The 26012-nt window shown below is 36.7% G+C and overlaps 1 protein-coding gene across 1 annotated transcript in view; it reads right to left on the bottom strand.

The window, feature by feature from the left end:
* DNAH12 (dynein axonemal heavy chain 12) overlaps positions 1-26012 on the bottom strand; it is a 246848-nt gene that overhangs the window by 143978 nt on the left and 76858 nt on the right. The window contains exons 19-21 of the mRNA XM_028169151.2: positions 9244-9429; positions 8419-8619; positions 5275-5469 (exon numbers count right to left, since the gene is read on the bottom strand). Coding sequence (XP_028024952.2) covers positions 5275-5469; positions 8419-8619; positions 9244-9429 — 582 coding nt within the window. The remainder of the gene's footprint in view (positions 1-5274; positions 5470-8418; positions 8620-9243; positions 9430-26012) is intronic.

The following is a 26012-nucleotide window of genomic DNA, read 5'->3' as shown; positions in this document are numbered from 1 at the left end:
TTACATTTAGGTCTCAAATCCATTTTGAGTTTATTTTTGTGTATGATGTTAGGGAGTGTTCTAATTTCATTCTTTTACATGTAGCTGTCCAGTTTTCCCAGCACCGCTTATTGAAAAGACTGTCTTTTCTCCACTGTATATCCTTGCCTCCTTTGTCATAGATTAGTTGTCCATAGGTACGTGGGTTTATCTCTGGGCTTTCTGTCCTGTTCCATTGATCTATATCTGTTTTTGTGCCAGTACCATATTATCTTGATTACTGTAGCTTTGTAGTATAGCCTGAAGTCAGGGAATCTGATTCCTCCAGCTCCGTTTTTTTCCCTCAAGACTGCTTTGGCTATTCGGGGTCTTTTGTGTCTCCATACAAATTTTAAGATTTTTTGTTCTAGTTCTGTAAAAGATGCCATTGGTAATTTGATAGGGATTGCATTGAATCTGTAGATTGCTTTGGGTAGTATAGTCATTTTCACAATGTTGATTCTTCCAATCCAAGAACATGGTATATCTCTCCATCTGTTGGTATCATCTTTAATTTCTTTCATCAGAGTCTTATAGTTTTCTGCATACAGGTCTTTTGTCTCCCTAGGTAGGTTTATTCCTAGGTATCTTATTCTTTTTGTTGCAATGGTAAATGGGAGTGTTTCCTTAATTTCTCTTTCAGATTTTTCATCATTAGTGTATAGGAATGCAAGAGATTTCTGTGCATTAATTTTGTATCCTGCAACTTTACCAGATTCACTGATTAGCTCTAGTAGTTTTCTGATGACATCTTTAGGATTCTCTATGTATAGTATCATGTCATCTGCAAACAGTGACAGTTTTACTTCTTCTTTTCTAATTTGTATTCGTTTTATTTCTTTTTCTTCTCTGATTGCCATGGCTAGGACTTCCAAAACTATGTTGAATCATAGTGGTGAGAGTGGACATCCTTGTCTTGTTCCTGATCTTAGAGGAAATACTTTCAGTTTTTCACCATTGAGAGTGATGTTTGCTGTGGGTTTGTCGTATATGGCCTTTATTTTGTTGACATAGGTTCCCTGTATGCCCACTTTCTGGAGAGTTTTTATCATAAATGGGTGTTGAATTTTGTCAGAAGCTTTTTCTGCATCTATTGAGATGATCATATGGTTTTTATTCTTCAATTTGTTAATATGGTGCATCACATTGATTGATTTGTATATATTGAAGAATCCTGCATCTCTGGGAAAAATCCCACTTGATCATGGTGTATGAGCCGTTTAATGTGTTGTTGGATTCTGTTTGCTGGTATTTTGTTCAGGATTTTTGCATCTATATTCATCAGTGATATTGGTCTGTAATTTTCTTTTTTTGTAGTATCTTTGTCTGGCTTTGGTATCAGGGTGATGGTGGCCTCATAGAATGAGTTTGGGAGTTTTCCTTCCTTAGCAATTTTTTGGAAGAGTTTGAAAAGGATGGGTTAGCTCTTCTCTAAATGTTCGATAGAATTCACCTGTGAAGCCATCTGGTTCTGGACTTCTGTTTGTTGGAAGATTTTTAATCACAGTTTCAATTTCATTACTTGTGATTGGTCTGTTCATATTTTCTGTTTCTTCCTGGTTCAGTCGTGGAAGGTTATACCTTTCTAAGAATTTGTCCATTTCTTCCAGGTTGTCCATTTTATTGGCATAGAGTTGCTTGTAGTAGTCTCTTAGGATGCTTTGTACTTCTGCGGTGTCTGTTGTAACTTCTCCTTTTTCATTTCTAATTTTATTGATTTGAGTCCTCTCCCTCTTTTTCTTGATGAGTCTGGCTAAAGGTTTATCAATTTTGTTTATCTTCTCAAAGAACCAGCTTTTAGTTTTATTGATCTTTGCTATTGTTTTCTTTGTTTCTATTTCATTTATTTCTGCTCTGATCTTCATGATTTCTTTCCTTCTGCTAACTTTGGGTTTTGTTTGGTCTTCTTTCTGTAGTTCCTTTAGGTGTAAGGTTACATTGCTTATTTGAGATTTTTCTTGTTTCTTGAGGTAGGCTTGTATAGCTATAAACTTCCCTCTTAGAACTGCTTTTGCTGCATCCCATAGGTTTTGGATCGTCGTGTTTTCATTGTCATTTGTCTCTAGGTATTTTTTGATTTCCTCTTTGATTTCTTCAGTGATCTCTTGGTTATTTAGTAACGTATTGTTTAGCCTCCATGTGTTTGTGTTTTTTTCATTTTTTCCCCTGTCATTGATTTCTAATCTCATAGCGTTGTGGTCAGAAAAGATGCTTGATATGATTTCAATTTTCTTAAATTTACTGAGGCTTGATTTCTGACCCAGGATGTGATATATCCTGGAGAATGTTCCATGCGCACTTGAGAAGAAAGTGTAGTCTGCTGTTTTTGGATGGAATGTCCTATAAATATCAATTAAATCTATCTGGTCTATTGTGTCATTTAAAGCTTGTGTTTCCTTATTAATTTTCTGTTTGGATGATCTGTGCATTGGTCTACATGAGGTATTAAAGTCCCCCCTATTATTGTGTTACTGTTGATTTCCTCTTTTAGAGCTGTTAGCAGTTGCCTTACGTATTGAGGTGCTCCTATGTTGGGTGCATATATATTTATAATTGTTATATCTTCTTCCTGGATTGATCCCTTGATCATTAAGTAGTGTCCTTCCTTGTCTCTTGTAACATTCTTTATTTTAAAGTCTATTTTATCTGATAGGAGTATTGCTACTCCAGCTTTCTTTTGATTTCATTTGCATGGAATATCTTTTTCCAGCCCCTCACTTTCAGTCTGTATGTGTCCCTAGGTCTGAAGTGGGTCTCTTGTAGACAGCACATATATGGGTCTTGTTTTTGTATCCATTCAGCAAGCCTGTGTCTTTTGGTTGGAGCATTTAATCCATTCACATTTAAGGTAATTATCGATATGTATGTTCCTATTACCATTTTCTTAATTGTTTTGGTTTGTTTTTGTAGGTCCTTTCCTTCTCTTGTGTTTCCCACTTAGAGAAGTTTCTTTAGCATTTGTTGTAGAGCTGGTTTGGTGGTGCTGAATTCTCTTAGCTTTTGCTTGTCTGTAAAGCTTTTGATTTCTCCATCAAATCTGAATGAGATCCTTGCTGGGTACAGTAATCTTCATTGTAGGTTCTTCCCTTTCATCACTTTAAGTATATCATGCCACTCCCTTCTGGCTTGTAGAGTTTCTGCTGAGAAATCAGCTGTTAACCTTATGGGAGTTCCCCTGTATGTTACTTGTCGTTTTTTCCTTGCTGCTTTCAATAATTTTTCTTTGTCTTTAATTTTTGCCAATTTGATTACTCTGTGTCTCAGCGTGTTTCTCCTTAGGTTTATCCTGTATGGGACTCTCTGCGCTTCCTGGACTTGGGTGGCTATTTCCTTTCCCATGTTAGGGAAGTTTTCGACTATAATCTCTTCAAATATTTTCTGGGGTCCTTTCTCTCTTCTCCTTCTGGGACCCCTATAATGTGAATGTTGTTGCGTTTAATGTTGTCCCATAGGTCTCTTAGGCTGTCTTCATTTCTTTTCATTCTTTTTTCTTTATTCGGTTCTGCAGCCGTGAATTCCACCATTCTGTCTTCCAGGTCACTTATCCATTCTTCTGCCTCAGTTATTCTGCTATTGATTCCTTCTAGTGTAGTTTTCATTTCAGTTATTGTATTGTTCATCTCTGTTTGTTTGTTCTTTAATTCTTCTAGATCTTTGTTAAACATTTCTTGAATCTTCTCGATCTTTGCCTCCATTCTTTTTCCGAGGTCCTGGATCATCTTCACTATCATTATTCTGAATTCTTTTACTGGAAGATTGCCTATCTCCATTTCATTTAGTTGTTTTTCTGGGGTTTTATCTTGTTCCTTCATCTGTTACATAGTCCTTCTGCCTTTTCATCTTGTCTATCTTTCTGTGAATGTGGTTTTTGTTCCACAGGCTGCAGGATTGTAGCTCTTCTTGCTTCTGCATGCTGCCAGTTTTTACATGGCCATCAAGGTAAGAATTATTTTTACACTTTTAAAAGGTTCAAAAATTAAAAGAAGAATAACATTTCATGGTACATGAAAATGTCAGTTGTCCATAAACAGTTTTGATGTAGCACGGACACATCCATTCAGTTACATATTGTCTTTGGCTGCTTTCTTACTGCAACAACAGCAGAATTGAGTAGTTACAAAAAACACTGTACGTCTCACAAAGCCTAAAATATTTACCATGTGGCCCTTTGCAGGAAAAAACTGCTGACTTCTGTTCTATGAGAAATAATGTCTTACAATGGTTCTAAAGTCAACATGTAAAGGAAATCCTTGAAACTCATAAATTTCAGTACTATTGACTCTCAACAGTTCAGCACAGCTAGTTTTTCTTTTTTTTTTTTCTTTTTTTTTTTGGCTGCATTGGGTCTTCGTTGCTGTGCGTGGGTGGCGAGCAGGGGAGTCTCTTGTTGCGGAACTCAGGCTCCAGGTGTGCAGGCTTCCATAGTTGTGGCTCGCAGGCTCTAGAGTGCAGGCTCAGTAGTTGTGGTGCACCGGCTTAACTGCTTCGCAGCATATGGGATCTTCCTGGACCAGGGATCCAACCCGTGTCCCCTGCACTGGCAGGCAGATTCTTAACCACTGTGCAGCTAGGGAAGTCCCCAGCACAGCTACTTTTTCATCCAGCATTGAAACAAATCATTATTTCTTAAGTTGAATACCAGATTAAAAAGTGGATATATATATCTATGATCTTTGTATACTATGTGTATGAAAAATACATGGTCTGTCTTTCAACATTAAAATCACACTCAACAAGGTGCTATACTCACTAGAAGAGACACATAGCAAGTGAAACCAACTGAGAGAATTGCTGACTTTTTTTTCCCATCACCCCCAAGCATATAGAGTCATTGAGTAGAAACTCAGGTGAATCACATGCAGTACTCATTCGTTTGTATTCATTCTCTCTCTCTCTGTCTCTCTGTCTCTCTGTCTCTCTGTCTCTCTCTCTCTCCCACCCTCTTGCTTTCTTCATTTTATTTTATTTTACTATTTATTTTTATAAGAGGGATCACTGAGTATACATAGTAGAAGCCAAGTGAGTTAAATGAATGTTTGAAGCAGCTCCACTATACATATTAAAGAGTTATGAGTAGTGTATCTTATGAATTGAAAAGTAAAATTATCTATGCTTTCTTATATTTTTCTGAGCTTTCCAGTTTGTATACAATGAGCAGGTTTTATTTTTGTACTTGGAAAAAAAGCCAAATGCTTTCTGTAATCGCCAAAAATAAAGGTTCCCCTTTATTTGAAACAGAGAAAACAAACACTTCACCTTTGGATCTTTTGTACAAAACTTCATGATATCCCTCCAGTGTCTGTCTACTGTCTGAAACTGATGCCCTTCTTCTGGCATCTGTTGCATGATATCCTCAGAACAAAAAATGGGCTCCAAGTACAGCCATTGAGCTTGTACTTTTAACCATTCATCAGTTGTTTCTTGTATTCGAATCAAACGGTCCTCCCAGGCCTTAATGAAAAGCATAGTATACTAAGTTCCAGTTATTAAAGAAAACCCATAAATCATAGCAAGGAATATGTATTTTAAATTTATTGTTATTTTTGAATCAATGCAAAACAGCTCAAAGTCACTTATAGTGTCTCACATGGGCTTTGAAAAACTCTAGGAGGTCTGAAGTTTTCCTAAATCATTGGAACTCACAATTGCAAATGACTGTAGTTATTTAGAACAATTTCCTAATCTCTAGGTGAACTGTCCCATGTCCAAAAAGCATACAGGAATACATCCTGCTCTACACCAGTAGCTATCAACCTAGGGGCTATTTTGCCCCCACCCCAAAGGACATTTGACAATGTCTGGAGGCATTTTCATTTGTCACAACTGGTGGGGTGACAGTTCTACTAATATCTAGTGGGTAGAGGCCGTGGACGCTGCTAAACTTCCTACAATATACAGGACAGCCCCCACAACAAAGAATTATCTAGCCCCAAATGTCATTAGAGCCAGGTTGAGAAACCGTTCTCTACATCAATGCATTTGGGGGAAAGAGTCTTCCTTATTGTCACAGATCTCCTAGAATCCATAAGGTATTTCATTAGCCAAAGATCATTCATATAAGCTCTTTGTTGCTTAAATATATGGCCTAAGGTCCTATATATCAAGAGATTGGCCTCATATTTTTGTTTTAAAAGCTCTAAGAGAGGTTTCAAACTTGTCTTGTAAATTCTCCTTTGTTAAACAAGAAATATCAGCAAAAGCATAACATCTTACCAGGAAAGGGTAGGTCAGCCTGATTTAAGGGAAAATGTGCAGCTTTATGTCTTTTTGGAAGAACACAACTCTTTGTCTTCTCCAAATATTGAAAGCCAAGATGTCCTATAAATACACTATTTATGCTTAAATTAAAACCAAACTGCCTTTTTTGAATTCCAGGTTTGTCGTTTATTAGCTGTGTGAACTTGGGTAACTTACCTATCCCTCTATGCCTTGGTTCCCTTAACTATGACTACTGATAATAACAGTGCCTACCTTGAGGGTCTGCTATGGGGATTATATGGGTTAATAAATGTAAACCCCCTAGAGTAGTATCTGGCACACATTTAGAAGTCAATAAATATCAGGGGGAAAAATCCATTTGTTGTTGATCTCTTCCCCATTTTATATAGTCTCCAGTTTGAATTTTGATACTACCTATAAAACTATTAGTTATTATAATTTATTTGCTTTGTGCACTTACCCACATCAACTATAAGGACATTAAATAATCTAACAGTCTCAAATATCATTTGTTTTTGTCAAGTGGACAATATTTCATTAATTATTCTAAAAGACCCTCAAGCTATTTGTTCCCAAATATAAAGTACAGTATATAGAATTTCACTACAAGTTATGAGAATATAGCATGAACTGTTGGTGGGAATGTAAATTGATACAGCCACTATGGAGAACAGTATGGAGGTTCCTTAAAAAACTAAAAGTAGAACTACCATACGACCCAGCAATCCCACTACTGGGCATATACCCTGAGAAAACCATAATTCAAAAAGAGTCATGTACCACAATGTTCACTGCAGCTCTATTTACAATAGCCAGGACATGGAAGCAACCTCAGTGTCCACTGACAGATGAATGCATAAAGAAGATGTGGCACATATATACAACGGAATATTACTCAGCCATAAAAAGAAATGAAATTGAGTTATTTGTAGTGAGGTGGATGGACCTAGAGACTGTCATACAGAGTGAAGTAAGTCAGAAAGAGAAAAACAAATACTGTATGCTAACACATATATATGGAATCTAAAAAAAAAAGAAAAGAAAAAATGATTCTGAAGAACCCAGGGGCAGGACAGGAATAAAGACACAGACATAGAGAATGGACTTGAGGACACGGGGAGGGGGAAGGGTAAGCTGGGACGAAGTGAGGGAGTGGCATGGACATATATACACTACCAAATGTAAAATAGATAGCTAGTGGGAAGCAGCTGCATAGCACAGGGAGATCAGCTTGGTGCTTTGTGACCACCTAGAGGGGTGGGATAGGGAGGGTGGGAGGGAGACGCAAGAGGGAGGAGATATGGGGATATATGTATATGTATAGCTGATTCACTTTGTTAAAAAGCAGAAACAACACACCATTGTAAAGCAATTATATCCAATAAAGATGTTAAAAAAAAGAAAGATTAGCATCAACTTGAAACAATCTTTAAATGAGAATTTATTCATTGCCCTTTGAAGAAAATATTTCTTTTAATTCAGAGTGTAAAATTCATGTTTTGTCTTATCTGCTATTGAATTGTATAAAAAAAATAAGAAATGTCCAAAGTCTATTTTGTTTTATAACGTAACACTCCTGCATAAACTCAAAATTATTATATTGGTTCTTTCACTTTAATACCATTTCCTTATAGCACTACCAGTGTTGAAAATCTGTTTCTTCTTTTCTCCTCCCTGTTCAACACCATTTTCCTGCCCCATATTCACTAAATAATGACAGCAGATATTCTTTAACTGCTCAGCCTACCATTTTGCACAATTATATTTATTAAAATAACCAGATTGATTTTCTGCCTATAAGAAAAGACATTTTGAAAACTTTATGCTTCTCGGTCAAAGCTTATGTCAATAAAATACTCAGTAAAGTGGAAAAAAATAAAGAATATAGCATGAAACAGGGTCTAGGCTGTCTACAGTTAGATTAAATAATACCGTTTTCCTTCCAAATCTATCACTGTCATTGGAGAAGATTTTTCTTAATAAAAATATCATTTGTTCTTTTAAAAATCATTAGAGTTAATGGCTCATCTGTTCTATATATTTTCACATTAATTTTAAGTTATCTGTTTCTATATTTCACCAAAGCTGTCCAACAAACTGACTTATTTTCACAAGAGCATGTATGTAATAAGATTGCAGTTTCTATAAATGACCAGGAGTTGACTATCATATTTAACATACCTTGATCTCCTTTTCAAATGGTTTGATGAAAGGTGAGCCTCTCATTGTCTGAGTTTTTATAATTTGATCATCAAGGAGAGCCTGAATCTCATCTACTGAAGAAAGAATACAGACTCCAGTATCACGATATAGACTTATATGAAAAGCAATATCATCCCAAGTTCCCATCATTGTATGCATGGATTTCTCTAATGAAAATTCCTAAATGAGAAAAAGAAGAAAGAATTTGGTGCATTACACAGCAATTTTTGTAAGATAATCTGCAACTGTCTGTAAATTAGAAAAGTTTTTTAACAATTAAAAAATTCCTATGGAAAATGACAATGTAGTTTTTAAAAATTCACTTGCTCTGAAAACTACTGCTGTCAGTATTAAAATAGACAGCAGAATGAAAGACCTGATGGATTTTCCCTGAAGTGGCTTTTCTGCAGTCTATAGTCTGAAGATGTTTTCAGTGTATTTTGAGAACACTAGACGGCCATACTTACTCTGTTGTAATACACACACATCACATGCCACACACACATGCATCTATTTCCATTCTTAATGGAACAATTATATATCAAGACTAGCATATCATCCATGCATATCAGAATGTGGCAGAATTAACAAGAGGTCAAAGGAACCATTTCTACTCTGGATTCAGGACAAGGAAATCATAGAGAAGCAGACACTTTGTGGGGAAAAATAAGAGTGGTCTTCTACCACTTAACCCCATCTCCTCCCACTGCTAGCCAGTACTATACATTCAACCACAACAAAAACTATGATTATTTGATTAACAAACTCATCAAATAAAGTAGTTCAGTTGATCTTCATATTTACCTTGCTTGCACCTGCACTTATAACTTCAAATTTTTCCAAGTATGGTGTAAGGTTTAATTTTAAAACTTTCCTCATTGTAGTTCCAGAATCTGGAGTTAAGTCATAGCCTACAATTTCTGATAACTGTTTCCAGTGACGTGTTCTCATTCCTGGATTGCATAGGATGGAGACAGTAGGGATGTATTCCTAATTGTGAAAATAGAAACAATAATGAGTCACTCATTTGAATTCCATACACATACACTTGAAATTAGGTAATATACTTAATGAGTCCAATCAAAATCCTGATTAGATTTGGAAGGGGAGAAAAAGTAACAAAATTATTCTAAAGTTCATCTGCACAAATAAACATGTAGAAATAGCCAGGAAAACTATAAGAGTAAGAAAAAGGAGGGTTATAAATGTTCTATAAGATATTAAAGTATATGATAAAACTACAGTAATTAAAACTGTTATATTATTATTATGGAAATACAAAGTTAAGTTTATTCTATATATTATATGGAGAAAAATATAGTATAACACAACATAATATAATATATAGTTATAAATACACACACAAAACATAAATGGGGAAAAGCCTGCAACAAAATGCCAAAATATAACTGTGTGGAAATAAAAATTAAATATTCACCAAAAACACTTAGTTCATCACTTTCGATACTGACATTAGAACATTTCCTTTAAAATCAGGAACAAGATAAGTATACCCATTATTAATACTTCTAATCAACACTGTATTGAGTGTCTCAGCCACTGAGATAATATAAATAAATAAAAGATATGGGGGAGGAGGGGGATAAGATGCCAGAGTCACAAGATCCTGAATTCACCTCCTCCTATGAGCACAGCACAAAATTACAATTACTTTATACAGCAACTATCTATGAGAATGACCTGAAGACTAGCAGAAAAGATTTTCCACAATGACAGATATAAAGAAGGAGTGACAATAAGATGGGTAGGGAAGTGGAGATGCAATCTTGTCAGGAGCCAAACTCTAAGGTTGGTGACACACAAATGAAAAGGACGTCACCACTGCAGAGGTCCTCTCTGAGGAGCAAGAGGTCTGAGACCCATGTTGGCCTCCCCATCCTGGAGGTCTTGCACTGGGAAGACAAGCCCCCAGAACGTCTGGCTTTGAAAACCAGTGGGGATTCCATTCAGGAGAGATGGAGGGCTATAGGAAAAAGACTCCACTCTTAAAGAGCACAGCAAAATCTCACATGGTCCAAGTCCCAGCAAAAAGGCAGTAGTTTGAAAGTCACCTGTGTCAGACCCACTTACTGATCTTGGGAGAGCCTACCAGAGAGGCAGGAGGCCTCTGGGACTCCTCCTGGGGATGGAGATGCTGGTGGTAGCCATTTTGGGGATCTTGTTCTATTGGACCGACTCAAGCACTGGCAAGCACCATTTAGAAATCCTCCCTCTAGCCTATTAGTGCTGGGGGCTTGCCCTGTGCACCAGAGGGCCCACAGGAATTCTGCACCACCAGGCCACATAGTCAAATGCACAGGGAGCCCCACCCATCTGTGGTCCCGAAAGGGTGCACTGCCCAGCTACACAGTCAGCCTCACCAGGAGACTGCCCTGCCCACCAGGGCACCCACAACAACTGCATGAGTCAGAGTATCACAGCCAGACAGGCCAAGGGCCAGCCCCACCAACCAATATGCCCTCAACAGTTAGCTCTTCCACAACAGAAGGGAGCATGCAGCATGAATAGAGGACACCCCTGGAGCATAAGGTCTAGTAGCCAGGAGGGAGTGCGCTGCTGAGCTCATAGGATGTCTCCTATATAATGTCACTTCTCCAAGATCAAGAGACATAACAGTCCTATCCAATATATAGAAATAAACATTGGGAATTAGGTAAAATGAGGAGACAAGAGGAATATGTTCCAAACAAAGGAACAAGACAAAACCTCAGAAAAAGAACTAAATTAAATGCAAATAAGCAATCTACCCAATAAAAAGTTCAAGGTAATAATCATAAAGGTGCTCACTGAACTCAGAAGAATGGATGAACACAGAATTTCAACTAAGAGTTAGAAAATATAAAGAAGAACAAATCAGAGTTGAATAATACATTAACTAAAATGAAAAATACACTAGAAGGAATCTACAGCAGATAGAATAATATAGAAGAACAGATCAGTTATCTGGAGGACAGAGTGGTAGACATAATCCAAGCTGAACAGAAAAAAAGAAAAAAGAATTTTAAAAAATGAGGATAGTTTAAGAGACTTCTGAGACAATATCAAGTGTACTCACTTTCACATTATAGGGGTCCCAGAAGGGGAAAATTGAGAGAAAGGAGCAGAGAACTTATCTGAGGAAACATTAGCTGAAAACTTCCCTAGCCTAGAGAAGGAAACAAACATCCTGCTCTAGGAAGCACAGAGAATCCCAAACAAGATGAACCTAAACAGGTACACACTGAGACACATTATAATTAAAATGACAAAAATTAAAGATAAAGAGAGAACCTGAAAAGCAGCAAGAGAAAAGCAACTAGTTATGTACTGTAAAAAGGAACTCCCATAAGATTATCAGCAGACAGTTCAGCAGGAACTTTTCAGGCCAGAAGGAAGTGGAACAATATATTCAAAATGATGAAAGGAAAAAACTACAACCAAGAATACTTTACCTGGCAAGGTTATCTTTCGAATTTATCTTATCTCTGAAGGAGAGATAAAGAGTTTTACAGACAAGCAAAAAGCAAAAAGAGTTTATCACCACAAAACAGACCTTACAAGAAGTGTTAAAGGGACTTCTTAAAGGAAAAGGAAAAGGCCAAAACTAGAAATAAAAAAATGTGAAAGGAAAAATCTCACTGGTAAAGGCAAACATAGAGTAAAAATAGTGGATCAACCACTTATAAATCTAGTAGGAATGTTAAAAGACAAAAGTAGTAAAAATCATCTATATCTACAATAGTAGTTATGGCAAAAATTAAAAGATGTAAAATATGATATCAAAAGCACAAAACATTTGAAGGGTTAGTAAAAATGTAAGGTGTTCAAATTTAAGAAATCAACTTAAAATAGACACCTGTTTGTTATCATATATGAACTTCCTGGTAACCACAAACCAAAAACATATAACAGATACACACAAAAAGAGAGAATCATTGGGTCACTGAAAAACTCAAGTAGAAAATTTAAAAATACCTTGAGACAAATGAAAACATAACATTTCAAAATCTATGGGACACAGTAAAAGCAGTTCTAAGAGGAAAGGTTATAGCAAACAAGCCCACCTCAGGAAACAAGAAAATTCTCAAACAATCTAACCTTACCCTGAAGGAACTAGGAGAAGAAAAACAAACAAAACCCAAAGATAGTAGAAGGAAGGAAATAATAAAGACCAGAGTGGAAATAAATAAAATAGAAACTAAAAAGAAAAAAGAAAAGATCAATGAAACTAAGAGCTGGTACTTTTAAAAGATAAACAAAATTGATAAACCTTTAACCAGACTCATTAAGAAAAAAAAAAAAAGAGGGCCAAATAAATAAAATCATAAATGAAAGAGAAGTTACAACTGACACCACTGAAATACAAAGGATCGTAAGAGACTATACAAACAATTATACACCACTAAAACAGACAACCTAGAAAAAAATTAATAAATTCCTAGAAATGTAAAATCTTCCAAGACTGAATCAGGAAGAAACAGAAAATATGAATAGACTGATTACCAGAAATAAAATTGAATTAATAATAAAAAAATGCCTAACAAACAAAAGTCCAGGCCAGATGGCTTCACAGGTGAATTCTATCAAACAATTAAAGAAGGACTGCCCTTCCTGAAACTATTCCAAAAAATTTGCTGAGAAAGGAATGCTTCCAAACTCATACTACAAGATCAGCACCACCTGGATACCAAAATCAAAGACAACACAAAAAAAGAAAATTATAGGCAAACATCACTGATGAACATAGATGCAAAAATCCTCAACAAAATATTAGCAAACTGAATCCAACAATTAATTAAAAGAATCATACATCATGATCAAGTGGGATTTATCCCAAGGATGCATAGATGATTCAATATCTGCAAATCAATCAATGTGATACACCATATTAAAGAATAAAAATCATATGATTATCTCAATAGATGCAGAAAAAGCTTTTGACAAAATTCGACATCTTTTTATAATAAAAACTCTCAACAAAGTGGATATAGAGAGATCATACCTCTTGTCATATGACAAGCCCACAGATAACATCATACTCAATGGTGAAGAGCTGAAAACATAAGTTCAGGAACAAGACAAGGCTGCTCACTCTCACTGCTTTTATTCAACATAGTATTGGAAGTCCTAGCCTCAGCAACCAGACAAGAAAAAGAAATAAAAGGAATCCAAATTGGAACAGAAGGAATAAAACTGTCACTATTTGCAGATGACATGATAATGACATAGAAAATCCTAAACATGCCACCAATAAACTATTAGAACTCATCAATGAATTCAGTAAAGTTACAGGATACAAAATTAACATACAGAAATAGGTTGCATTTCTATACACTAACAATGAACTATCAGGAAAAGAATTTAAGAAAATAATCCCCCTTACGATCATATCAAAAAGAATAAAATACCTGAGAATAAATCTAATTAAGGAGGTAAAAGACCTGGACTCATAAAACTACAAGACACTGAGAAAAGAAATTGAAGACAACACAAACAGATGGAAAGATATACCATGCTCATAGATTGGAAGAATTAATATTGTTTAAATAACTATACCGCCCCCAAGGCAATCTAGATTTAATGCAATCCCTATCAAAATACCAACAGCATTTTTCACAGAACTAGAACAAATAATTCTAAAATTTGTATGAAAATACAAAAGATCCTGAAGAGCCAAAACAATCTTGAGAAGGAAGAACAAAGCTGAAGGTATCAGGGTTTCCCTGGTGGCACAGTGGTTAAGAATCTGCCTGCCAATGCCGGGGACATGAGTTCAAGCCCTAGTCTAGGAAAATCCCACATGCCGTGGAGCAACTAAGCCTGTGTGCCACAACTCCTGAAGCCCGCATGCCTAGATCCTGTGCTCCCCAACAAGAGAAGCCATGGCAATGAGAAGCCCACACACTGCAATGAAGAGTAACCCTTGCTTGCCGCCAACTAGAGAAAGCCTGCACACAGCAATGAAGACCAAAAAAAAACGCAGCCAAAAATACAAAAAAAAAAAAAAAAAAGCTGAAGGTATCATGCTCCCTGATTTCAAACTATACTACAATGATACAGTAATCAAAACAATATTATACTGGCACAAAAACAGATACATAGATCAATGGATCAGAATAGAAAGCCCAGAAATAAACCCACACACTTCTGATCAATTAATCTATATTTAATAAGCGACTTGTATCTAGAATATATAAAGAATTTGTACAACTGAATAAAGAGAGATAAATAACCCAACTTAAAAATGGGCAAAGGGGCTTCCCTGGTGGCGCAGTGGTTGAGAATCTGCCTGCCAATGCAGGGGACACGGGTTCAAGCCCTAGTCTGGGAAGATCCCACATGCTGCAGAGCAACTAGGCCCGTGAGCCACAATTACTGAGCCTGCGCATCTGGAGCCTGTGCTCCGCAACAAGAGAGGCCGCGATGGTGAGAGGCCCGCGCACTGCAATGAAGAGTGGCCCCCGCTTGCTGCAACTAGAGAAAGCCCTCGCACAGAAACGAAGACCCAACACAACCAAAAATAAATAAATAAATAAGCCTACACCTTAAAAAAAAAAAAAAAGAATGAGCTTGTCACTAAAAAACCTTTAAAAAAATAAATAAAAATAAATGGGCAAAGGATCTGAACACACACTTCTCCATAGAAAACATAGAAATGGCCAATATGCATATGAAAAGATGCTCAGCATCATTAGTTATCAGGTAAATGCAAATCAAAACCACAATGAGACACCTCTTCACACACATTGGGATGGCCATAATCAAAAAGATGGACAATCACAAGTTGGCAAGGATGTAGACAAACTGGAACCCCCATGCATTGCAAGTGGGAACAGTGCAGCCACTTCGGAAGACAGTCTGCAGGTCCTCAAAAACTTAAACATAGAATTACCATGAGACCCTGCAATGCCACTTCTACATATACACCCAAATCAAGTGAAACATATGACCACACAAAAATTTGTACATGAGTACTAACAGAAACATTACTCATAATGGCTAAAAAGTGGAAACAACACAAATGTCCATTAAGTGATGAATGGATAAACAAAATGTGGTATATCCATATACTGGAATATTATTTATCAATAAAAAAGAATGGGGACTTCCCTGGCGGTCCAATGCTTAAGACTCCGCACTCCCAATGCAGGGGCTCAGGCTCAATTCCTGATCAGGGAACTAGATCCCACATGCCGCAACTAAGACCTAGCGCAGCCAAATAAATAAATATTTAAAAAAGGAAAAAAAAAAGAATGGAGTATGAGGCATATTACCACATGGATTAACCTTCAAAACATGCTAGGGAGAAAGAAGTCAGTCACCAAGGCCATATAACAACATGATTCTATTTATATGAAATGTATGGAATTCATAAATCCATAGAGACAGAAAGTAGATTCATAGGACACCAGGGCCTGGGAGGAGGAGGGAATGGAGAGTGACTACTAATGGTCATGGGCTTACTTTTTGGAGTAAGGAAGTTGTTCTAAAATTAGATAGTGGTGATGATCACACAACTCTGTCAATATTCTAAGAAACTACTGAACTGCATAATTTAGAAGGTGAACTTTTATATGTGAATTATATCTCAATAAATCTATCATTAAAAATTCAAGCCAATAACAAAGAAAAAGATAGTAAACTAATGATAAAATAATAAGTACATAACAATTTTTATTAAGATATGAAAGCAATCAACCGGATAGCCTCGTACACCAGATGGCAGAAAGCAGAAGCAAGAACTACAATCCTGCAGACTGTGGAATGAAAACCGCATTCACAGAAAGATAGACAAAATGAAAAGGCAGAGGACCATGTACCAGATGAAGGAACAAGATAAAACCCGAGAAAAACAACTAAATGAAGTGGAGATAAGCCACCTTCCAGAAAAAGAATTCAGAATAATGATAGTGAAGATGATCCAGGACCTCGGGAAAAGAATGGAGGCAAAGATCGAGAAGATTCAAGAAATGTTTAACAAAGATCTAGAAGAATTAAAGAACAAACAAACAGAGATGAACAATACAGTAACTGAAATGAAAAATGCACCTGAAAGGGGCTTCCCTGGTTGGCACAGTGGTTAAGAATCCGCCTGCCGATGCAGGGGACATGGGTTCGAGCCCCGGTCCGGGAAGATCCCACATGCTGCGGAGCAACTAAGCCCATGCACCACAACAACTGAGCCTGTGCTCTAGAGCCCGCGAGCCACAACTACTAAGCCCATGTGCCACAACTACTAAAACCCTCAAACATAGAGCCCGTGCTCCGCAACAAAAGAAGCCACCACAATGAGAAGCCCGTGCACTACAATGAAGAGTAGCCTCCGCTTGCCACAACTGGAGAAAGCCTGCATGCAGCAACGAAGACCCAACACAGACAAAAATAAATAAATAAAATAAATAAATTTTTAAAAAACGCACTAGAAGGAATCAATAGCAGAATAACTGAGGCATAAGAATGGATAAATGACCTGGAAGACAGAATGGTAAATTCACTGCCGTGGAACAGAATAAAGAAAAAAGAATGAAAAGAAATGAAGACAGCCTAAGAGACCTCTGGGACAACATTAAATGCAACAACATTTGCATTATAGGGGTCCCAGAAGGAGAAGAGAGAGAGAAAGGATCTGAGAAAATATTTGAAGAGATTATAGTCGAAAACTTCCATAACATGGCAAAGGAAATAAACACCCAATTCCAGGAAGTGCAGAGAGTCCCATGCAGGATAAACCCAAGGAGAAACACTCTGAGACACATAATAATCAAACTGACAAAAATGAAAGACAAAGAAAAATTAAAAGCAAAAAGGGAAAAACGACAAATAACATACAAGGGAACTCCCATAGGTTAAAACCTGATGTCTCAGCAGAAACCCTACAATCCAGAAGGCAGTGGCATGATGTATTTAAAGTGATGAAAGGGAAGAACCTACAACCAAGATTACTATACCCAGCAAGGATCTCATTCAGATTCAACAGAGAAATCAAAAGCTTTACAGACAAGCAAAAGCTAAGGGAATTCAGCACCGCCCAAACCACCTCTACAACAAATGTTTAAGGAACTTCTCTAAGTGGGAAACACAAGAGAAGCAAAGGACCTACAAAAACAAACCAAAACAATTACGAAATGGTAATAGGAACATACATATCGATAATTACCTTAAATGAGATTGGATTAAATGCTCCAACCAAAAGACACAGGCTCGCTGAATGGATACAAAAACAAGACCCGTATATATATGCTGTCTACAAGAGACCCACTTCAGACCTAGGGACACATACAGACTGAAAGTGAGGGGATGGAAAAAGATATTCCATGCAAATGGAAATCAAAAGAAAGCTGGAGTAGCAATACTCATATCAGATAAAATAGACTTTAAAATAAAGAATGTTACAAGAGACAAGGAAGGACACTACATAATGATCAAGGGAACAATCAAAGAAGAAGACATAGCAATTATAAATATATATGCACCAAACATAGGAGCACCTCAATACATAAGGCAAATGCTGACAGCTATAAAAGAGGAAATTGACAGTAACATGATAAGAGTGGGGGATTTTAACACCTCACTTACACCAATGGACAGATCATCCAGACAGAAAATTAATAAGGAAACACAAGCTTTACATGACACAATAGACCAGATAGATTTAATTGATACTTATAGGACATTCCATCCAAAAACAGCAGATTACACTTTCTTCTCAAGTGCACATGGATCATTCCCAGGATAGATCACATCTTGGGTCACAGATCAAGCCTTGGTAAATTTAAGAAAACTGAAATCATATCAAGCATCTTTTCAGACCACAACGCTATGAGATTAGAAATCAATTGCAGGGGAAAAAACGTAAAAAACACAAACACGTGGAGGTTAAACAATACGTTACTAAATAAGCAAGAGATCACTGAAGATATCAAAGAGGAAATCAAAAAATACCTAGAGACAAATGACAATGAAAATCCGATGATCCAAAACCTATGGGATGCAGCAAAAGCAGTTCTAAAAGGGAAGTTTATAGCTATACAAGCCTACCTCAAGAAACAAGAAAAACCTCAAATAAGCAATGTAACCTTACACCTAAAGGAACTACAGAAAGAAGACCAAACAAAACCCAAAGTTAGCAGAAGGAAAGAAATCATGAAGATCAGAGCAGAAATAAATGAAATAGAAACAAAGAAAACAATAGCAAAGATCAATAAAACTAAAAGCTGGTTCTTTGAGAAGGTAAACAAAATTGATAAACCTTTAGCCAGACTCATCAAGAAAAAGAGGGAGAGGACTCAAATCAATAAAATTAGAAATGAAAAAGGAGAAGTTACAACAGACACCACAGAAATACAAAGCATCCTAAGAGACTACTACAAGCAACTCTATGCCAATAAAATGGACAACCTGGAAGAAATGGACAAATTCTTAGAAAGGTATAACCCTCCAACTCTGAACCAGGAAGAAATAGAAAATATGAACAGACCAATCACAAGTAATGAAATTGAAACTGTGATTAAAAATCTTCCAACAAACAAAAATCCAGGACCAGATGGCTTCACAGGTGAATTCTATCAAACATTTAGAGAAGAGTTAACATCCATCCTTCTCAAACTCTTCCAAAAAATTGCAGAGGAAGGAACACTCCCAAACTCATTCTACGAGGCCACCATCACCCTGATACCAAAACCAGACAAAGATACTACAAAAAAAGAAAATTACAGACCAATATCACTGATGAATATAGATGCAAAAATCCTGAACAAAATACTAGCAAACAGAATCCAACAACACATTAAAAGGATCATACACCGTGATCAAGTGGGGTTTATCCCAGGAATGCAAGGATTCTTCAATATATGCATATCAATCAATGTGATAAACCATATTAACAAACTGAAGGAGAAAAACAATATGATCATCTCAATAGATGCAGAAAAAGCTTTTGACAAAATTCAACACCCATTTATGATAAAACCCCCAGAAAATAGGCATAGAGGGAACTTACCTCAACATAAAAAAGGCCATATATGACAAACCCACAGCCAACATCGTTCTCAATGGTGAAAAACTGAAGAAACCATTTCCTCTAAGATCAGGAACAAGACAAGGTTGTCCACTCTCACCAGTATTCTTCAACATTGTTTTGGAAGTTTTAGCCACAGCAATCAGAGAACAAAAAGAAATAAAAGGAATCCAAATCGGAAAAGATGAAGTAAATCTGTCACTGTTTGCAGATGACATGATACTATACATAGAGAATCCTAAAGATGCTACCAGAAAACTACTAGAGCTAATCAATGTATTTGGTAAAGTAGCAGGATACGAAATTAATGCACAGAAACCTCTTGCATTCCTATACGCTAATGATGAAAAATCTGAAAGAGAAGTTCAGGAAACACTCTCATTTACCACTGCAAGAAAAAGAATAAAATACCTAGGAATAAACCTACCTAAGGAGATAAAAGACCTGATTTGCAGAAAACTATGACACTGATGAAAGAAATTAAAGATGCTACAAATGGATGGAGAGATATACCGTGTTCTTGGACTGGAAAAATCAACATTGTGAAAATGACTATACTACCCAAAGCAATCTACAGATTCAATGCAATCCCTTTCAAGCTACCCATGGCATTTTCCACAGAACTAGAACAAAAAATTTCACAATTTGTATGGAGACACAGAAGACCTCAAATAGCCAAAGCAATCTTGAGACAGAAAAATGGAGCTGGAGGAATCAGGCTCCCTGACTTCAGATTATACTACAAAGCTACAGTAATCGAGACAGTATGGTAGTGACACAAAAAGAGAAATATAGATCAGTGGAACAGGATAGAAAGCCCAGAGATAAACCCACACACATAAGGTAACCTTATCTTTGATAAAGGAGGCAAGAGTATACAATGGAGGAAAGACAGCCTCTTCAAAAAGTGGTGCTGGGAAAACTGGACAGGGACATGTAAAAGAATGAAATTAGAACACTCCTTAACATCATACACAAAAATAAACTCCAAATGGATTAAAGACCTAAATGTAAGGCCAGACACTATCAAAGTCTTAGAGGAAAACATAGGCAGAGCACTCTATGACATAAATCACAGCAAGATCCTTTTTGACCACCTCCTAGAGAAATGGAAATAAAAACAAAAATAAACAAATGGGACCTAATGAAACTTAAGAGCTTTTGCATAGCAAAGGAAACCATAAACGAAATGAAAAGACAACCCTCAGAATGGGAGAAAATATTTGCAAATGAAGCAACTTACAAAGGATTAATCTCCAAAATTTACAACTAGCTCATGCAGCTCAATATAAAAAAAACAAACAGCCCAATCCAAAAATGGGCAGAAGAACTAAATAGACATTTCTCCAAAGAAGATATACAGATTGTCAACAAACACATGAAAGGATGCTCAACATCACTAATCATTAGAGAAATGCAAATCAAAACTACAATGAGGTATCACTTCACACCAGTCAGAATGTCCATCATCAAAAATTCGACAAACAATAAATGCTGAAGACGGTGTGGAGAAAAGGGAACCCTCTTGCACTGTTGGTGGGAATGTAAATTGATACAGCCACTATGGAGAACAGTATGGAGGTTCCTTAAAAACTAAAAATAGAACTACCATACGACCCAGCAATCCCACTACTGGGCATATACCCTGAGAAAACCAGAATTCAAAAAGAGTCATGTACCACAATATTCATTGCAACTCTATTTACAATAGCCATCGACATGGAAGCAACCTAAGTGTCCATTGACAGATGAATGGGTAAAGAAGATGTCGCACATATATACAATGGAATATTACTCAGCCATAAAAAGAAACGAAACTGAGTTATTTTTAGTGAGGTGGATGGATCTAGAGTCTGTCATACAGAGTGAAGTAAGTCAGAAAGAGAAAAACAAATACCATATGCTAACACATATATATGGAATCTAAGAAGAAAAAAAAAAAGGTTATGAAGAACCTAGGGGTAAGACGGGAATAAAGACACAGACCTACTAGAGAATGGACTTGATGATATGGGGAGGGGGAAGGGTAAGCTGTGACAAAGTGAGAGAGTGGCATGGACATATATACACTACCAAACGTAAAATAGATAGCTAGTGGGAAGCAGCCGCATAGCACAGGGAGATCAGCTCGGTGCTTTGTGACCACCTAGAGGGGTGGGATAGGGAACGTGGGAGGGAGGGAGATGCAAGAGGGAAGAGATATGGGAACATATGTATATGTATAAGTGATTCAATTTGTTATAAAGCAGAAACTAACACACCATTGTAAAGCAATTATACTCCAATAAAGATGTTAAAAAAGCAAAAAAAAAAAACCCAAAAAAACCTAAAACTAGAATTACCATATGACCCAGCAATCCCACTACTGGGCATATACCCTGAGAAAACCATAATTCAAAAAGACACATGCGGGCTTCCCTGGTGGCGCAGTGGTTGAGAATCTGCCTGCTAATGCAGGGGACACGGGTTCGAGCCCTGGTCTGGGAAGATCCCACATGCCGCGGAGCAGCTGGGCCCGTGAGCCACAATTGCTGAGCCTGCGCGTCTGGAGCCTGTGCCCCGCGACGGGAGGGGCCGCGATAGAGAAAGGCCCGCGCACCGCGATGAAGAGCGGTCCCCGCACCGCGATGAAGAGTGGCCCCCGCTTGCCGCAACTGGAGAAAGCCCTCGCACGAACCGAAGACCCAACACAGCCAAAAATAAATAAATAAATAAATAATAAATAAGAAAAATCCTTTAAAAAAAAAAAAAGACACATGCACTCCAATGTCATTGCAGCACTATTTACAATAGCCAGGATATGGAAGCAACCGAAATGCCCATCGACAGACAAATGGATAAAGAAGATGTGGTACATATATACAATGGAATATTACTCAGCCATAAAAAGGAACGAAACTGGGTCATTTGTAGAGACGTGGATGGACCTAGAGACTATTATACAGCGTGAAGTAAGTCAGAAAGCGAAAAATATCGTATATTAACACACATATGTGGATTCTAGAAAAATGGTACAAATGAACTGGTTTGCAAGGCAGAAATAGAGATAGAGATGAAGAGAACAAACGTATGAACACCAAGGGGGGTAAGGGGGAGTGGTGGGATGAACCGGGAGATTGGCATTGACATATATACACTAATATGTATAAAATAGATAAGTAATAAGAACCTGCTATATAAAAAAATAAATTAAAATAACATAAAATAATTAAAAAAAAGAAAGCAAACAACCAACATTACCCAGCAATGACTTTGTTTCCAGTACCATATTATAGAGCACTGTTTCCCCAAATTTTAGGTTTTACAGCAGATGTTAATAAAAATTATTTAAAAACTTGGGGAAAAAAAGCAAAAAGAGGGAGGTGGTATGTCCTTTCAATGCCATATGGGGTGCAGGGCCACCTAAGGAAAATCTAACGTTTAAAGAGTGTATTTTGTTCAACTCACTGTTTACTACTTAAAGTCCCAGACTGAGAAATTACATGTTAACTCGTAGATTTGACCAGTAGAAATGCAAGTAATTTCTGTCTAATAAGAAGGATAATTCCAAATGTTACAGTTTATTGTCCTGTCTGACATTAACCAGCCTTATATCAATATTAGCAATCTTTTGCCAACATTCCTTTACTAAATTGTCTGTAAATACTCAGCCCATCAAATGTTCTTTGAACCAGCCTTACCACCTTAGTGGTTCTCCCATTAATTAATAAATAGAATAAAATATTTGACATATGTTCATTTTTATTTTTGTATGACAGTCACGTTTTCATTTTTTGTAAATAATAATTAATAAGGTAATTTTTTTTAAATTGGAGAACCATAGACTTAAGTTTACTCTAGTTGCTATATATATTTTTTTTTAATTAATTTATTTATTTATTTATTTTTGGCTGCGTTGGGTCTTTGCTGCTGCGGTGGTATGCGGGCCCCTCACTGCGGTGGCTTCTTTTGTTGCGGAGCACGGTCGCTAGGCAGCAGGCTCAGTAGTTGCGGTGCACGGGCCCAGCTGCTCCGCAGCATGTGGGATCCTCCTGGACCAGGGCTTGAACCCACGTCCTCCGCACTGGCAGGCGGACTCCCAACCACTGCGCCACCAGGGAAGTCCCTAGTCCCTATATTTTAAATAGATAATGGGGTAGGGGTTGGGGCAAAGGTAGAAGCAGGGAGTCCCAACAGGACCTTTTTGTAGAAATCCATGTAAAAGAAGATGTAAGTTGGACCAGATTGGTGTCACTGGGAAAAATGAATTTTGAGTTTGCCATGTGTATTGGACATCCAAGGGAAGATTACAAGTAGGAAGTTGTAGATATGAATCTTGGGTTTGGGAGAAAGGTCTGGACTGGAGTTAAACATTTGGGAGTTGCTAGCATATAGATGGTATTTAAAGTCACCTATATTTTTGATGAGATTGATTGATGAGATTGATGAAATCATCAAAACAGTGAGGGTAGAGAAAGAAAAGGACCACTGACTTAGCCCTAAGACTTTCCAACATTAAGAGGCTAAAAATAAGAAGAAGAGAATAGCAAGGATGGGAATACCCCGGCAGTCCAGTGGTTAGGACTCTGTGCTTCCACTGCAGAGGCCATGGGTTCTATCCCTGGTCGGGGAACTAAGATTCCACATGCTGCAGCCAAAAAAAGGAAAGAAATGAAAAGAAAATAGCAAGGAAAAAATTTAGTGATACTACTAGTGGTGTGGTATGGGACAATTTGTTTATCTTCCATCTCAAGATGACTTTCAGAGCACATGATGACGCACGGCTATGAAGATAGGAATAATGGATGGTGCTGATAAGAAAGGAAAGGAGGAATATCATTTAGATAAATTAAAAAATGACCAAAGGCTTAAATGCTAACAATAAACTATAACTAAATCCCTAACTAGGCTGATTAAGAAAAAAGAGAGAAAATAAAAATTATTAATATTTGGAATGAAAAAGGAGTTATCCCTATAGATTCCACCAACATTAAAAGATAATAAATAAATATTATGAGCAACTCTATGGCAATAAATTTAACAACTTTAGAAAATGGAAAAATTCCTTGAAAAATACAATTTACCAAAATTGACACAAAATTAACACAAATCTGAATATTCCTATATCTATTTTAAAAATTAAAACTGTTTTCAAAATCCCTCCCATGAAGCTCCAGGTCAATGGTTTCACTGGCAAACGCTTCTCTAAAATATTTAAGAAAGAGATAAAAACAATTTTATACAAAACTCTTTTGGAAAATAGAGATAAAACTTCCCTTCTGTTTCATAAGGCCAACATAATCCTGATAGCAAAACCTGACAAAGATATTACAAGAAAAGAAAATTAAGACCAACATCACTTCTGAACATAATCTCAAAAATCTTCAATAAAATATTAACATACTATTAATATTAACATACAAAGCCTAATCTCCCTAGTCCTGTTTCTAGGACTAGAAATCAGTAAGGAAAAGACCATTAATTCAATTTAAAAAATAGACAAGAAGACCAAACAGTTCACAGGCAAAGAAATACAAAATATCCTTAAATATATTAATTTAGGCTTAACATTTTATGTAATAAGAAAAATGAAATTCTTCTAGCAGATTAACAAACACCCAAGTTTGATGATATTCTGTTGTCAAGGTTGGTGAGAGTACATACTGGTAAAACCCATACTGAAGGTAATTCAACTGTAGATTTTAACCTGGAATTTACTCTTTGGCAATTTACGTTACAGTCACACCTTCACACACAGAAATTTTACACCAATATATAATATTTATAGGTGTAAAAAAGAATGAAAAAACTCTATATACAATAAGAAAAGGTCTCCAAGATAAATTAAAACAAAGGGGGGAAATAATATAAACGATATGCTATTTTTTATCAGTATGCTATTTTTATGTAAAAAGATGGAAGGATTAGAATATATATTCACATTGTTATACATGTAAAAAAACTCTGAAGTATACAACAGAAAGTAGTAACATTGATAACCTAATAACAGGTGAGAAACATAGCAAGGAGACCGTTCAGGTATATCTTTTTATATTTTTAAACCATGCGAATTTATTAAATATTGAAAAAAATTTTAAGTAGTTACTTCAAAAATTTTTTCAGGCAGCTCATAGAATATCTGAGAGTGCTAGACACAGACAGGAACAATGTTGAACAACAGAGTTTGCACTCTGAGCATGCTGACAGTGGAAACTTGGCACTACCACTAGAACCACTGCCAGTACTGCCTTGGGAACTTAGATGTATTATTTACTGTCACAAAAACTGTTATTATTCTCTATTTATAAATGAGGTGACTGAGGTATGAGAAGTTAAATATCTTGCACAAGAGGCATATTGCGATTACCAAGCACAGAATTGTGATATAAACCTAGGTAGTGTGACTCCAAACCTTTCTCAGCTAATTGGTACCCTGGGTTGCTGCCCATAGTATAGGCTAACTTGTTTATTCTAGTAATTTTTTATCCTCTTCAAATCATTGTAACTGGTCATTACAGTCTTTTCTATTTGTTAAGGATTGTTCTATGAAGGGATTGATTTCGATGACATCATCAGG

This window comes from Balaenoptera acutorostrata, chromosome 10, assembly GCF_949987535.1.
Source record: "Balaenoptera acutorostrata chromosome 10, mBalAcu1.1, whole genome shotgun sequence".
Lineage (NCBI taxonomy): Eukaryota > Metazoa > Chordata > Mammalia > Artiodactyla > Balaenopteridae > Balaenoptera > Balaenoptera acutorostrata.
Note: the sequence above shows the minus strand (reverse complement) of the source record. Positions and strands in the feature narration are given on the sequence as shown.